The sequence below is a fragment of the Bos grunniens genome, chromosome 3, assembly GCF_055505025.1.
Source record: "Bos grunniens cultivar Pamir isolate PY7600 chromosome 3, Bosgru_T2T1.0, whole genome shotgun sequence".
Lineage (NCBI taxonomy): Eukaryota > Metazoa > Chordata > Mammalia > Artiodactyla > Bovidae > Bos > Bos grunniens.
This window is the reverse complement of record NC_141167.1, coordinates 92,444,106-92,459,517: the sequence shown is the minus strand read 5'-3', so window position 1 is coordinate 92,459,517 and position 15,412 is coordinate 92,444,106. Positions and strand designations below refer to the sequence as shown.

The following is a 15,412-nucleotide window of genomic DNA, read 5'->3' as shown; positions in this document are numbered from 1 at the left end:
CATTTTCCTTTTTCCAGTCCCTGGAAACCACAAATTTATTTTGTTTTTATGAATTTGCCTATTCTGGAGATTTTGTATGTATGAAATTATGCAATATGTGGCCTTTTGTTTCTGGCTTGTTTCACTTAGCATAATGTTTACCAGGTCCATCTATGTTGTAGCATATATCAGTACTTAATTCCTTCTTTTGTCTGAATATTCTGTTCTCTGAATATACCAAACTTGTTCATCTATCCATCAGTTGATGGACATTTGAGTTTCTACTTCTTGACTCTTGGGAGTAATGCTGCTGTGAGCATGTGTGTGTAAGTTTTTGTGAACATAGATCATCAGTTTTCTAAATTTCTGGGAGTAGAATTCAGGGTCATAGAAGTTTCTGAGGAACTACCCAGCTCTTCACAGTGGCTGCACCGTTTTATATTCTCACCAGTGTCCGTGTGTGAGGATTTTAGTTATTCCACATCTGTGCCGATACTCTGGGCTTCCCTTGTGGTTCAGATGGTAAAGAATCTGCCTGTAATGCAGAAGCCCCGGGTTTGATCCCTGGGTCAGGAAAATCCAGGAAATGGCAACCCAATCCAGTATTCTTGCCTGGAGAATTCTATGGACAGAGGAGCCTGGTGGGCTACAGTCCATAGGGTTGCAGAGAGTCGGACGTGGCTGAGCAGCTAACATGCTTCCTTTGCAAATACTCATTGAGGCCTGTTTTTAAAGCAGTTTGAGGTGGTTACCACAGAAGTACAACCAAAAATAGAAGGGGAAGTAAACCTATAGTCTCTTGAAGAACTGCATACTTTTTCTCCTAGCCTGTAGTTTTCTATGGTATAGTGAAAAAGAAATGTGGGGGGAGGTTACACAGGAAGCAGACAAGGGAGCATTAACTATGCAATGCAGACAGGAAATAAATACAAAGCAATTTCAGGTATTCGTTGATATATCTTAATACTGGTCATTCCAGCTATCCAGTATAGAGTAGAAGTTGATTTAAATAGACTTCTCTCAAGTTGAATTATTTTTTTATTTGACTTTACTGTTCATCTCCAGAAGAATTGTAATATGTGTTAGTAATTTTGACTTTGAGGGAATATATGATGAACCTGGATTCTTTTTGAATAGTTAAGTGAATATTAGATTGTATTCAGATTAGATTTATTAAACAATAGATGTGTTAAATTATTTATTATTAGGTTATTAAACAATAGTGTTAAATTCTTTGTAAACAGTTTTCCATACTTGACATAGTAATTTATTTGGATACTACACTGGATAATATGAAGTCTTGGGAAAACCATATGTGTCTTTCTGATATTTATATGTAAATTTAAATGTTATAGAATACCCATTCTGTACTGTGTTCCTGATAGTGGCTGTCTTACATCTTTACCAGTGTGATAGGTAAAAATGATGTTTGTTGATTTCATGTATAGTTCTTTAATTTGTGTGAGTTTTTATCTTTTTTTAGGTTCATTGATGCTTAAAAAATGTTTATTGATTCATTAATGGCTGCCCTGGGTCTTCTTTGCTGCATGGGCTTTGTCTGGTTGTGGAGAGGGGGGCTACTCTCTAGTTGTGGTGCTTGGGCTTCTCATTGCAGTGGCTTCTTACTGAAGAGCACAGGCTCTAGGGCACGAGGGCACACAGGGTATAGAGCGTGGGCTCAGTAGTTATGGCACATGGGCTTAGTTGCCCTCTGGCATGTGGTATCTCCTTGGATCAAGAATCAAACCCTTGTCCATTGCATTGGCAGGCAGATTCTCACCAGCGAGGTCCAGTTCATTGATTATTTACATTCCTTTGTAGATTGTCTTTTTCCTTTGAATTCTTAGAAACTATTTATATAGCACATACCTGTTCCATGCCGTTATTCAAGGACACTTAACTAACATTGGTTTAATAAATATGTGAATTAATATTTTTCCAGTTAGACTTCTGACTATAGTTATAGTGATTCAATCCATGCTTGATGAAACATCGAGATAAATACTTGCACTGGCTGGTGGCATCAGAGAAGCCCTTTTATGTACTTGCAGTTTGCCTCTTCCTAATATTTTCACTCTTCTCTAGGGTGACTCTAGGGTTGTCACTTGGGCCAGAGATACAGACTGTAGGTGGGAGAGTATAAAAGGAGTGGCAATAGAAATAGGTAACGTGGAACTTTCATGTCTGTTTTGAATCATCCTATCTGCTCCTTTAGGTGAGATATATATAGCTCAACTTCTGTCTGTGGCCCTTATTGGGAACTGTTCTTCCTCACAATTCTCTAGGTAACTTTAGTTACAGCTAGGGATTTTCCTGTAGTTACAGCTTAACAAGTGAATCCTTGGCCAATAGCTGTGACCATTGAGCAGGCACAACTCTTCATATCTCTTAATCATCCCTCTAGCTAGCCCATAGCATGCTCTCACTTTCTGCCTTTTATGTCTGTGACATTTGGTTTTTAAAGGGCTTTATGAGAAAGGCCTGTTTACCTTTTTTTTTAATTAAGGTATGATTGACTTAGTTTCAGTTGTACAACATAGTAATTTAATATTTGTATACATTGCAAAATGATTACCGCAGTATTTCTAGTTAACATCAGTCACTATACATAAAAATTGTGTGTGTGTGAGAGGAGGACTTTGAAAGTTGCTAAGAAAGTAAATCTTCAGATATATGCTGCTGCTAAGTCGCTTCAGTTGTGTCCGACTCTGTGCGACCCCATAGACGGCAGCCCACCAGGCTCCCCCGTCCCTGGGATTCTCCAGGCAAGAACACTGGAGTGGGTTGCCATTTCCTTCTCCAATGCATGAAAGTGAAAAGTGAAAGTGAAGTCGCTCAGTTGTGTCCGACTCCTAGCGACCCCATGGACTGCAGCCTACCAGGCTCTTCTGTCCATGGGATTTTCCAGGCAAGAGTACTGGAGTGGGTCGCCATTACCTTCTCCTCAGATATATAATAAAGTGTTAATAATAGTCACCATGCTGTACGTTACCTCCCCATGATTTGTTTTATAAGCGGAAGTTTGTACTTTTTGATCCTTTTTACCCACTTACCACCACCTCTGCCAACCACAAATCTATCTGTATTTATAAGCTTGATTCTGGTTTTGTTTGTTTTTAAATTCCACATATTACTGAGACCGTATGGTATTTGTCTGATTTATTTCACTTAGCTTAATGCCTTCAGGTCCATTCATATTGTCACATGTGACAAGATTTCCTTTTTATGGCTAATATTTATTCCATTGTGTATATGCATATGTCACACAATTTTATTCATTTATCTATAGCTTTATTTCTTCATCTATTGATGGACACTTAGGTTGTTTTTATATCTTAGTTATAAGTAACGTTGCAGTGAACATGGGGGCACATTTATATTTTCAGATTTGTGTTTTGGGTGACTTCCATGGTGGTCCAGAGTTTAAGACTCCATGTTTCTACAGAGGGCACAGATTTGGTCCTGTTTGGGGAACTAAGATCCTGCATGCCTTGATGTGGCCAAAAAATTAAATTAGAAAAATATTAGTGTTTTTTGTTTTCCTCATGTAAATACCCAGAAGTGAAATTGCTGAATCATGTGATAGTTCTGTTTTTAACTTTTAAAGAAACTTTATAGTGTTTTCCATAGTGGATGTACCAATTTACACTCTCACGACAGTTCACAAGGGTTCCCTTTTCTCTACATCCTTACCAGCACTTGTTATCTCTTTTCTTTTTGATAATAGTCGTTCTAACTAGGGTGAAGTGATAGCTCATTGTGGTTTTGATTTGCATTTCCCTGAGGATTGGTGATGTTGAGCACCTTTGCATGTACCTGTTGGCTGTCTCTATGTCTTCTTTGGGAAAATGTCTATTCAGATTCTCTGCCCAATTTTTAATTGGATTTGGGGGAGTTGCATGTAGGATCTTAGTTCCCTGATCAAGAATCAAATCCACATCCCCTTGCCGTGGAAGCACAGAGTCTTAATCACTGGACTGCCAGGGAAGTCCCTAGATTGTTTAGTTTTTTTACTGTTCAGTTGTGTGAGTTCTTTATGTAGTTTGGATATGAACCCTTTATCAGATATATGATTTATGGATATTTTCTTCCTTCAGTATGTTTCTTTTTCATTTTGTTGATGATTTCCTTCGTTGTGCAGGAGCTATTTAGTTTGAATGTAGTCCCACTTGTTTCATTTTGCTTTTGGAATGAGATCCAAAAAATCATTGCCACAATCAGTGTCCAGGAGCTTATTACTGCCTGTGTTTTCTTCTAGGTCTTACATTCAGGTCTTTGAGTGATCCACTTTGAGTTGGTTTCTGTGTATGGTATAAGATAGTAGTCTAGTTTTATTCTTTTGCATGTGGCTGTCCAGTTTTCCCAGCACTGTTTATTGAAGAGACTATCCTTTCCTTGTTGTATATTCTTGGTTCCTTTGTCTTATATTAATTGACCATATATGTAGAAGTTTATTTCTGGCATCTTTATTCTTTTCCATTGATCTGTATGTCTGGTTTTATGCCAGTATCATACTGTTTGAATTACTGTGGCTTTGAAATTCTGGCCTATGATGCCTCCAACTTTCTTCTTTCCCAAGATTGCTTTGGCTATTCGTGTTTTTTTGTGGTTCCAAAGAAGTTGTAGGATTGTTTGTTCTGTTTCTGTGAAAACTGCCATTGGAATTTTGATAGGGATTGCATTGCATTTGAAGATTGCTTTAGTTACTATGAACATTTTAACAGTATTAATCTTCCAGTCCACAAGCCCAGAGTATCTTTCCATTTATTTGTGTCTTACAGTTTCTTTTATCAATGTTGTACAGTTTTCAGTGTATATATCTTTGACCTCCTGGTTAAATTTATTCCTAGGTGGTTATTCTTTTTCATGTGATTTTATTTTTTAAGTACTCTTAAAAATTATATTTATTCATTTTTTCATTTTTGGTTGTGCTTAGGTTTTAGTTGCAGTGGGTGGGGTGCTACTCTCTGTTGCAGTGAATGGGCTTCTCGTTAAAGGTGGCTTCTCTTTGTGGAGCACAGACTCTTATTTATTTGGCCATGCCGCACGGCTTGCAGGGTCTTATTTCTCTGACAGGAAATTGATCTTGGGCCTGACAGTGAAAGCCTGGCATCCTAACCACTAGCCAATCCAAGGAACTCCCCTGGGATTGTTTTCTTAAATTCTTATTCTGATAGAACATCATTAGTGTACAGAAACGCAACAGATTTTCATATATTGATTTTTGTGTCTTGCAACTTTACTGAATTCATTTATTCTTACAGGTTTTGGGTGAAGTCTTTAGGATTTTCTATATATAATGCCATGTCATCTGCAGATAGTGACAGTTTTAGTTCTTCTTTTTCTTGCCTAATTACTCTGGCTAGGACTTCTAATACTGTGTTGAATAGTAGTGGTGAGACAGACAACATCCTTGTCTGTTCCTGATCTTACAGGAAAAGCTTTCACTTCAGCTTTTCACTGTTAGGTATGATGTTAACTGTGAGCTTATCATAAATGGCCTTTCTTGTCTTGGGTACCTTCCTTCCACTTTGTTGATAGGTTCAGCTGGTTTTTATGATGAAAGCTATTTACTTTAGGAGAGTCCTTTCTTGCCTGTAGTATGTTGTGAGCTGCTTTATTCTGATCATTGTTATGTCAGTCCAATTCTACCTTGGTTTATATTTGTAGTTTTTCTTCAAGATTTGATGCCACTCTTTCCTATTTTATAGCCTTGAAAATCAGTGTGATTTTGAGGGGGAAAGGAGAGTGAGAAGTAAATGTACCAATATGTCTTCAGTTTTCGGGGGTTTTTTTTTTTTGGAAGACTTATTTTTTGGCCATGGTGGGTCCTCGTTGCTGCACACGGGCTTTCTCTAGTTGTGGTGGAGGGAACTACTCTCTGGTGTGCGTGGGCCTCTATTGCAGTGGCTTCTCTTGTTGTGGAGCACGGGTTCCAGGTGCACAGGCTTCAGTCATTGTGTTGCGTGGGCTCAGTATTTGCAGCTTAGGAGCTCTGGAGCACTGGCTCAGTAGTTGTGGCACATGGTCTTAGGTACTCCACAACATGTGGGATCTTCCTGGACCAGGGTTTGAACTGTCGTTCCTTACATTGCAAGGCGACTTCTTAACCACCAGGCCCCAGTTTCCTGTTTTGAATGAGAAGTAGATTTGCCTAAAAAGTAGATCTGCCTCTAGTAAGAGAGTAGATTAAAAGAGGCAGGTGTAGGTAAAAGTAGATCAGTAGATAAGCAAGAAGATCAAGAAGGTGAGCAATTATTTAATTAAGAATAATTTGACCGTTTCTGATATGGAATAGTATAAAATTTTTCTTAAGATAATTTCCATAGTTAAATATTTTTTGCTACTGTTTATTTTTCTACATGAATATTTTTCCATCTCATCAGCACAGTTCTCCCCTGTGAGTGGGATGTTTAAAGACAGGGAGCTGATGTTCAGATTGGGAGCTAGCCCACAGTCACAGCGCCAGGTCCTCTGGCTTTTAACTTCCTGCATCTGGTGTGCTAAAAGGGCTTAGTTTTTCTGTTGAGTGCCTCCTTTTTTGTGTGTAATAAGGGACCTTATACCTCAAGATAAAGGCTTTCTGTTGAGTAATAGACTTTCCAGAACTTTAAAATTAGATACGGATGTGGTTACGTATCTGTTTAAGTTGAATTATTTTGGCACAACCATGGATGTTGAAATAAAGTTAGGGGGATGTTAGGGACAAAGATGCTGAAAACAGGATCCTACATCAGCCTTGAGAAAAAGCAAAAGAGTAAGGGTGTGTCAGAACTATTTTCATAGTAAAACACAAGGGATATATAGTGGGTTATTGGGCTTTGTCTGGACCTGCCAGGTATTTATTGAATCATTTTAATTATAGCTATATTTGCATAAACTATATTGTGTGGGTCCTCAGGAGGATAAGGAAGCAACAATTAAGCTGAGTTTGATATAGCATAATCTGTTTTAGTAAACTGAGTATAAATGATTATATTAATAAGTTATCTGCTTTAATCAAAGCAAATTTATCTTTTTGTTCTTTTTCTTTAGTTGGAAGATGCTGGTTCAAGTAGTTTAGATAATCTACTAAGTAGATACATCTCAGGCAGTCACCTACCCCCACAGCCCACAAGCACCATGAATCCCTCCCCAGGACCCTCTGCCCTATCTCCAGGATCATCAGGTAAAGTCAGTTGAGGTACCGCCTCATTTCTGTAACATCTTAAAAAAGTATCTCTCAGTGTATGTATTAGGATTCTCCAGAGAAACAGAACCAATAGTAGAAGGGTGTATGTGTCGGGGGAGAGAGGAGACAAAGGTTAAGGAATTAATTGGCTTATGTGATTGTCAGGGCTGGCAAGTCTAAAATCTGCTGGGCTTGTCAGGAGAGTGGAAACCCAGGGAAGAGTTGATGCCAGTCTTGAGTTGAGGCAAAATTCCTTCTTGCTCTAGGGAACTCAATCTTTTAAGGTCTTCAACTGATTAGAGACCCACCTTCATTATGTTTTACTCAATATCTACTGATTTAAATGTCAGTAACATCTATCATGTTGATGCAAAAGTAATTGCGGTTTTGGACCTTGACTTTAAATCATTATAGCTAGGCTCAAATGCATCTTTATTAATCAAAATAGGAACCATTACAATCAGCACATTTTTGCCAATAAGAAATAAGTTTGTTTATTCCTGTAGCATAAAAATCCTGCTTCAGGATTCGACGAACTCTTGGAAAGCATTTTCTGCATCCTACTGGTTGTGGAAGCATTTTTCCTGCAAAAAGTTGTTGAGATGCCTGAAGAAGTGGTAGTTGGTTGGTGAAAAGTCACTTAAATATGGTGGATAAAGCAAAACTTTGTAGCCCAATTTGTTCCAACTTTTGAAGCAGTGGTTGTCTGACATGCAGTCAGGTTTATGGAGAAGAATTGGGCTCTTTTTGTTGACCGATGCTGGCTGAGGTATTGCAGTTTTTGGTGAGTATACTTCTGAGATGTAATGGTTTTGCCTGTAGTGGATCAGACAGGCAGCAGACCACCAAACAGAGACCATAACCTTTTTTTTGGCTCAAGTTTGGCTTTGGGAAGTGCTTTTGAGCTTCACTTACTGACCTGGTCATCACCAGTTGTTGTCTAAAATCCACTTTTCATCGACATCACAATCCAATGGAGAAATGATTGGTGGTGTTGCGTAGAATAAGAGGAAACGACACTTCAAAATGATGATTTTTTTTTTGATTTCTGGTCAGCTCATGAAGCACCTACTTATCAAGCTTATTCACCTTTCCAACTTGCTTCAAATGCTGAATGACTGTAGAATGGTCGATGTTGAGTTCTTTGGCAACTTCTTGTGTAGTTGGAAGAGGATCATCTTCGATGATGACTCTCAGCTGGTCGTTATCAACTTCCAATGGCCAGCCGCTATACTCCTCATGTTCAAGGTTCTTGTCTCCTTTGTAAAACTTCTTGAACCACCACTGCACTGTGTGTGTTAGCAATTCCTGGGCCAGATGTGTTGCTGATGTTGCGAGTTGTCCCTGCTGCTTTACGACCCATTTTGAACTTAAATAAGAAAATCAAAGATGAGATTGCTTTTTGTCTAACATCATTTCCCTAGTCTAAAATATAAAATAAACAGCAAGTAATAAGTCATTAGCAAAAAAAAGTGAGAAATGTGCATTAAAATGATGTATAACATAACCACATTTATTTAGAATGTATTCCAGTATCAAATGGCAAATCTAAACAATGCAAAAACCAAAATTACATTTGCACCAACCTAATAAATACCTTTCCACAAAGAACGGGGTACCATATTCTAGCCAAGTTGAGACATAAACTTAATCATTATAATAATATTTTTCCTTGATTGCTCTAATTATTTTTCTTCAAATGTTGTTGGCAGTCTAAAGTGAATTGAAATAATATGTATCTGTGGTGTACACTCTTCAGAACTCTGATGTTCCCCTCCTTCAACCTCCAGCTGTATTTATGTTTTTTGCTGGATTTGTAGATGTATTTACTCTCCATGTCTTCTATTTTACAACACAGGTTGTCAATTGAAGAATTCTTTGGTTTCAACTCAAGTTTAAAACACTTTGTTAAATAATGAAAAAATTGAAAATTTGTTCAAAAAGCAAGAAATGAGAAAGGGCAAGTGAATTTTCAATTTGAAGTTCAATTTTCAGTGGCCAGTCAAGTCCATGAGATAGAGACCTCTTCCAAAGTCCCAGTTTTATTAACCCTATGACATGAATGAATTATTAAAGCAGCTCGAAATAGATGGACACTGTGGAAGTGGTTATGGAATGTATTTTTCATGTTTCTTACTGAAACATACCACCTCATTATTTCTAGAGTTAGAACAGTTCAGACTTAATGATGCATCTCATGAAAAATCCACATTTCATACATTTTTTGATTAATACTATTTTTGAGGTTTAATGAATGCATTCCAGGACTTTTAAAGAATAATTAATAGGCATCTAAGTAGGGTATTTATCAAATGACTTTGGGTGGGATGGCAAATAGCTTTCTCTTGATATGGTAGTTTCCACTGATTGAATAGTGTTGCTCTGAGAGGATTCTGAGAATGCTTTCTGGGCTCAGCTAAGAGAATCTGATTGACAGTTGCCAATGATTAGACATGAAATCCTTGACTTAGAGACTAAGACTAGGTCTGATTTCCAAGAATTGCTGAATTGCTTTATAATAATACTTGAATTCTGTAGTGGGTAGGTAGAATTCTGAATTTTCTTACCTGCATAGATATTCATTTTGACTTATTAATTTTCAGGTTTATCCAATTCTCACACACCTGTGAGACCCCCTAGTACTTCTAGTACTGGTAGTCGAGGCAGGTGAGTATTACATTAATAGCTTTTTTATTTTTATTAAGAAAAATCAAATATGTACTTTGAAAAATAGACTATTGTAATGAACTCCCATATACTTTTCAGCCATCTTCAACAATGATCAAGTTATGGCCAGTCTTTATTTATTCTATACTCCCACCCATTCCCCAGTCTAAATTTATTTTAAATAAATTTCAGACATTTTGTCATTTTATTTGAAACTGTTTCTCTATATATCACTTACAAGGTAAGGATTTAAAAGTTTTATAACCATTGAACCATTATACACCTAAAAAATATTTGGTAGCTAATTTTAATCAGTAGAGCTCTAGTTAATGTTCATATTTCCCAGTTTTTCTCATAAATGTTTTAAAAAATGATTTTTATTTAATCAGATTCAGATAGGCCCTATACATTGCCATCAACATGTATGTTGAGGTCAGACTCATTGTATTTATTGAAGAAAAATGTATTGTTTTTCTTACAGAGTTTTCCTCATTTTCCCATCTTTTCATGTAAAAACTACCTTTTGTTTTTTTCTCTGTATTGCTATTTAGGTCAGGAGGTTTGATTAGATTCAGGTTTGATTTGAGGCGAAGGGATGGGGATAATACTTCACCGTGGTAATGTGTACTGTCAGGGTCACAAAATGGAGATTTTTTTATGACAGCAACCAGTGATTGTCAGTGCTTTTTTTTTCCCTGGCTTGAAAATGATATTTTAGTTACTGTATACCACCTTCTTTGAATACTTCTGTAAAGAAAAATTTTCTGCCAACTATTTGATTATTGGAAAAGCAGAATAAATTGATTCTCTTTATTTGCCTATTTTAGTAATAATGAGTTGATTCCCAGCACCCTCCAACAGTGACCAATGAATATTAACTTTATGAGTTCATATATTTAAACATATTTTATATATTTTAATATTTTAGATGTTATTTTTATTGATGATTACATTGTTCCATTTGGCCTGTCCGAACTTTTTCTTAGTTATTTTGCTATAATCCCAGTAGTCATTTAAACATTCTTGTTTCCTGTTGTGAAATGATGTCACATGTTCATCAGACAAATAGCTGATCTCAGGCCTGAGGCAAGAAATGTATAAGGAATCCTGGTCATATTAGTGGGGAAATAGTGCTTTGAGACAAACTTGTGGGTTCTAGGGGCTACTGAATTCACTGCTACTGAATTATTCATGGTTTCTTCTACTTTTTTGGTGAACGGAGAGCTAAGATATTATAGTGTGGGAAGAGAGAGAATGTATTGTGCTGAAGGTTAACATAATAAATGTTGACTGATTTTTCTGTTTTTGATTTGAATAATTTAGTGCAAAGTAAGGATTTTATTTAAGATACATTGAATCTTTTATTTATATGTAAATGCATTTGGAAGACTAATTCTTTGTTTTTAAATTACACTTTAAATAATCAGTACTTTTAGTAGAAAAGTACAAATTGAGTGAAAAGGGTTTTCATTTTTGTCAGTGATACAGTCTTAAAGTTTATTCACTTCTCTTGCCCGTGGTTTGCTTTATGATCTAGATAGAGCCGATTAGTCACGTATCTGTCCCTCTTAGCCTTTGGTTGTTGTTCAGTCACTAAGTCGTGTCTGACTCTTTGCAACCTCATGGACTGTAGCATGCTAGGCTCCTCTGTTCTCCACTATCTCCTGGAGTTTGCTCAAATTCATATCCATTGAATTGGTGATGCTATTGAACTGTCTCATCCTCTTCTGTCCTCTTCTCCTTTTGCCTTCAGTCTTTCCCAGCATCAGGGTCTTTTCCAGTGAGTCTGCTCTTCACATTAATTCACATTAGGACTCAAAAGCTGAAATAGTGATTCCCTTGAAGGGCATTTCATGGACCACTGTTACTGATGTTTTTAGATCTTTGGAGATAGAGAACAATTTAAACTTCTATTATATTTAGAGAAGCAGTCCCTATACTAGTAGCCTAGGGAAATGATCATTTACTAGATCCCCTAAATGATGTAGTGTAGGTTCCTCAGACGATAAAATGTTTAGGGTCTTCCGAAAGATTGATAAACATTTTTTAAAATTTGAAGCTATGAGTTTATAATACACTCCTCTTAACCATATTATTAAGTATCCTTATCTGCTGTGAGCTTAACAAATTGTTTTTACTTTAATGAACATTTCATATAACTTAATGAACTTTTCATATAATTGTTTCATATAAATGTACACCATGCAGTCAAACATATGTGACCTTTATTTGTTGTTTTTGTTAGCTGTGGGTCATCAGGAAGAACTGCTGAGAAGACCAGTCTTAGTTTTAAGTCTGATCAAGTGAAGGTCAAGCAAGAACCTGGCACTGAAGATGAAATATGTAGCTTTTCAGGAGCTGTGAAACAGGAAAAGACTGAGGATGGCAGACGGAGTGCCTGCATGGTAAGGTTCCAGTGGAACCGTTCAGTGATGTAAGGAGGTCACTTCACTAATTATTTCATCTCTGCGTGTGTAAGTCTGGATACTGATCCCGTGGACCTGTATTCATTTCTAAATTTTTTTGCCTGGTATAAGCCAAATATCTCTTTCTCTAACTGATCTTTTTCCATCTAAGTGTCAACTGTAATTGATCAGAAAAGACTTGTATTAAGGACTCCTTTCAAGCTATCTTTTGGTTTGTAATTTGTTATGTAATTTTGCCATGATTCTAAATTGGGCTCTAGTTTTTTCTAAATTTATTAATCATTTCATTAGTCACATTGAGTCTCAAGCCACAAAAATCCTTGGCCATTTTCCTGGACCAGTGAGTTCAGGGTTAAGACTGCTGACATGAAAGAAGTTTAATGCTCAAAGAGTTTTGTAATGAGAAGATTGCCTTTGGCCTATGAATTATAACGATTAATAATTTTTAATCAATTTTTAACCAGTTTAACAATTATTAACCAATTCCTCAGCTGGAACATTTTATAAAATTTATAATACAGAATGAAGGCAGGCCCAAGTCTCTCTTCATTTAGAAATTTTGATCTTGGTTCTTTTCTTCCTACTTACAATTTATGTGTAATTTTCTACATGGTTGGCACATAGAAATTTCAACTCTGTAGATTTAGAGAGTACTGTTATCTCTTCATTCAGAATTTGGTTTGAAAAGTTCCCCTGAAAAACAGTGCAAAAAGGTGGTGAAAGATTTTACATTGTCACAGTCTTTCTATATTAGTAGGATGATAAGTGGGCAGAAGAATAGTTCAAAATTCTTTTCAAAAGCTATGTGACAAGGAAGGACCTATCATGTAGGAAGCACAGTGAACTGTATTCAGTATCTTGTAATAACCCATTAAAAAAACTCTGAAAAAAAGTACATATATAACTGAATCACTTTGCTGTATACCTGAAACCAACAACATTGTAGATTAACTATACTTTAATTAAAAGTAATGGTTAAAAAAAATAAAGCCAATAGAAAGGGGGGAAAATCTGTGCAACAGAGTTCATATAGCCAGCTGTCTATAGGAGAATACCCCTATACTTACTTCCCAATTGACATGCTTAACAGTTTAATTCCTTTATTATCAAGTGAACCAATAGTATAGAGACTGCTCCCTAAAATCATTTATGAACATGCCAAAGTAATTTTGGGGTTATTTTCATTTTTCATATTACTGATACGATTTCAAGCAATTTTACAATAAATTCCAAAATAATTAAGCTATGTCAGTATATCATGTTGTAAATACACCCACAGTAGCACACACAATGCATGCCATAAGGATTAAATGATTCTTCAAGAATTTGTCCTTGCTTTGTTTTAGTTGAGCAGTCCTGAGAGTAGCTTGACACCACCTCTTTCAACCAACCTGCATCTAGAGAGTGAGTTGGATACATTAACAAGCCTGGAAAACCACGTGAAAACTGAACCTGCAGATATGAATGAAAGCTGCAAACAGTCAGGGCTCAACAGCCTTGTTAATGGAAAGTCCCCAGTTCGAAGCCTCATGCACAGGTCAGCAAGGATTGGAGGAGATGGCAGCAGCAAAGATGATGACCCAAATGAAGATTGGTGTGCTGTCTGCCAAAATGGAGGAGATCTCTTGTGCTGTGAAAAATGTCCAAAGGTCTTTCATCTAACTTGTCATGTTCCAACACTTCTTAGCTTTCCAAGGTACAAGTGATAACTGATTTTTTTGTTGTTGTTGTTTTTTATGAGCTAAAAAAATAAAGTTATTCTGGACAGATGGCCTCCTTAACCAATGCCTAGTATTTATATAAAACAGGGAGCCTGTTACTCCATTGTGTGAAGTGAAGTGAAAGTTGTTCAGTTGTGTCCAACTCTTTGCCACCCCATGGACTGTAGCCTGCCAGGCTCCTGTGTCAGTGAATTCTCCAGGCAAGAATTCTGGAGTGGGTAGCAATTCCCTTCTCTAGGGGATCTTTCCAACCCAGGGATTGGACCCAGGTCTCCTATATTGCACACGTATTCTTTACCACCTGAGTCAACAGGGAAGCCCATTACTCCATTACATTCTAGAGAAATTAACAGGTGAATGAAGAAATGTCCAAGATCTAAGTTATGCATTAGTGATAAAAAAATAGACTATTTACTCACCTTCAGTTATACTTCATATAAGCAAATTAGATGAACCTCTAAATTATGAGGAGCGGTGGACTAGAGTATTGAGAAACTTGGTTGAAGATAATTTCTTAATCTGTTGCCATCATTTTTGATAAGGTCTATAATAATGAATAGTATTCAGTTTTAGGCAACTCTATTGGCTCTTACCAAAACCTACTTTTTTAATGTTTGAAAGCTCTTGGAAGACATTTTAAAGAAAAAAATACTTTGTGAAAACACCTTTAATGTCAAGTTTTTTTTGAAGAATAGCTTCATCTTCACTACTGGAAGCATTTCATTAGTAGTGCCTGCCTGAGGCACCACGTGCAAAGTTCTCAGATTTTTTCCTTGATCCTCTAGTTGAAATGTCTTTTAGTCATTAACTTTAGAGTGGAGAGTTACTGAGATCCTTATTCAGAAGAGAATAGCATGGGGATAAAGATAAATAAAGATTTGGGCAGCATATGAGCACTGTCCCTGCATTGTATGACCCCATGGCAGGTAAATCTGGTTTCAAACATTAAAATATTAATTGATGAGCATTCAGTACAAACTTGGAGAAGGCGATGGCACCCCACTCCAGCACTCTTGCCTGGAAAATCCCATGGACGGAGGAGTCTAGTAGGCTGCAGTCCTTGGGGTCTCTAAGAGTCGGACACGACTGAACGACTTCACTTTCACTTTTCACTTTCATGCATTGGAGAAGGAAATGGCAACCCACTCCAGTGTTCTTGCCTGGAGAATCCCAGGGACGGGGGAGCCTGATGGGCTGCTGTCTTTGGGGTCGCACAGAGTCGGACACGACTGAAGCGACTTAGCAGCAGCACCAGCAGCAGCAGTACAAACTGATGATACCAGCTAACACAGTAGAACACATGTGCTGGGCTTGGTGATGACGCCTGTAGTCTCGTCATAATTCTGTAGTGAACTAACTAACTTGGACAGTTCACTGATTTTCAGGGATTAGTTTCTTCATCTACAAGTAGTAGAATTTGGAGCTGTTTTTCTCCCCTTCCATTTAAC

The 15,412-nt window shown here is 37.1% G+C and overlaps 1 protein-coding gene across 10 annotated transcripts in view; it reads left to right on the top strand.

Annotated features, from left to right (window-relative positions):
• The window catches only part of TRIM33 (tripartite motif containing 33), a 144,935-nt gene that overhangs the window by 118,515 nt on the left and 11,008 nt on the right, over window positions 1–15,412 (top strand). For all 10 annotated transcript variants that reach the window (XR_015160752.1, XR_015160753.1, XR_015160751.1 and 7 more), the window contains 4 exons: window positions 7,015–7,147; window positions 9,754–9,817; window positions 12,063–12,222; window positions 13,590–13,939. Coding sequence is in view for 7 of the 10 variants with exons in the window: in XM_086391983.1 (XP_086248109.1) it covers window positions 7,015–7,147; window positions 9,754–9,817; window positions 12,063–12,222; window positions 13,590–13,939 (707 nt within the window). In the remaining 3 variants the exon portion in view is untranslated. The remainder of the gene's footprint in view (window positions 1–7,014; window positions 7,148–9,753; window positions 9,818–12,062; window positions 12,223–13,589; window positions 13,940–15,412) is intronic.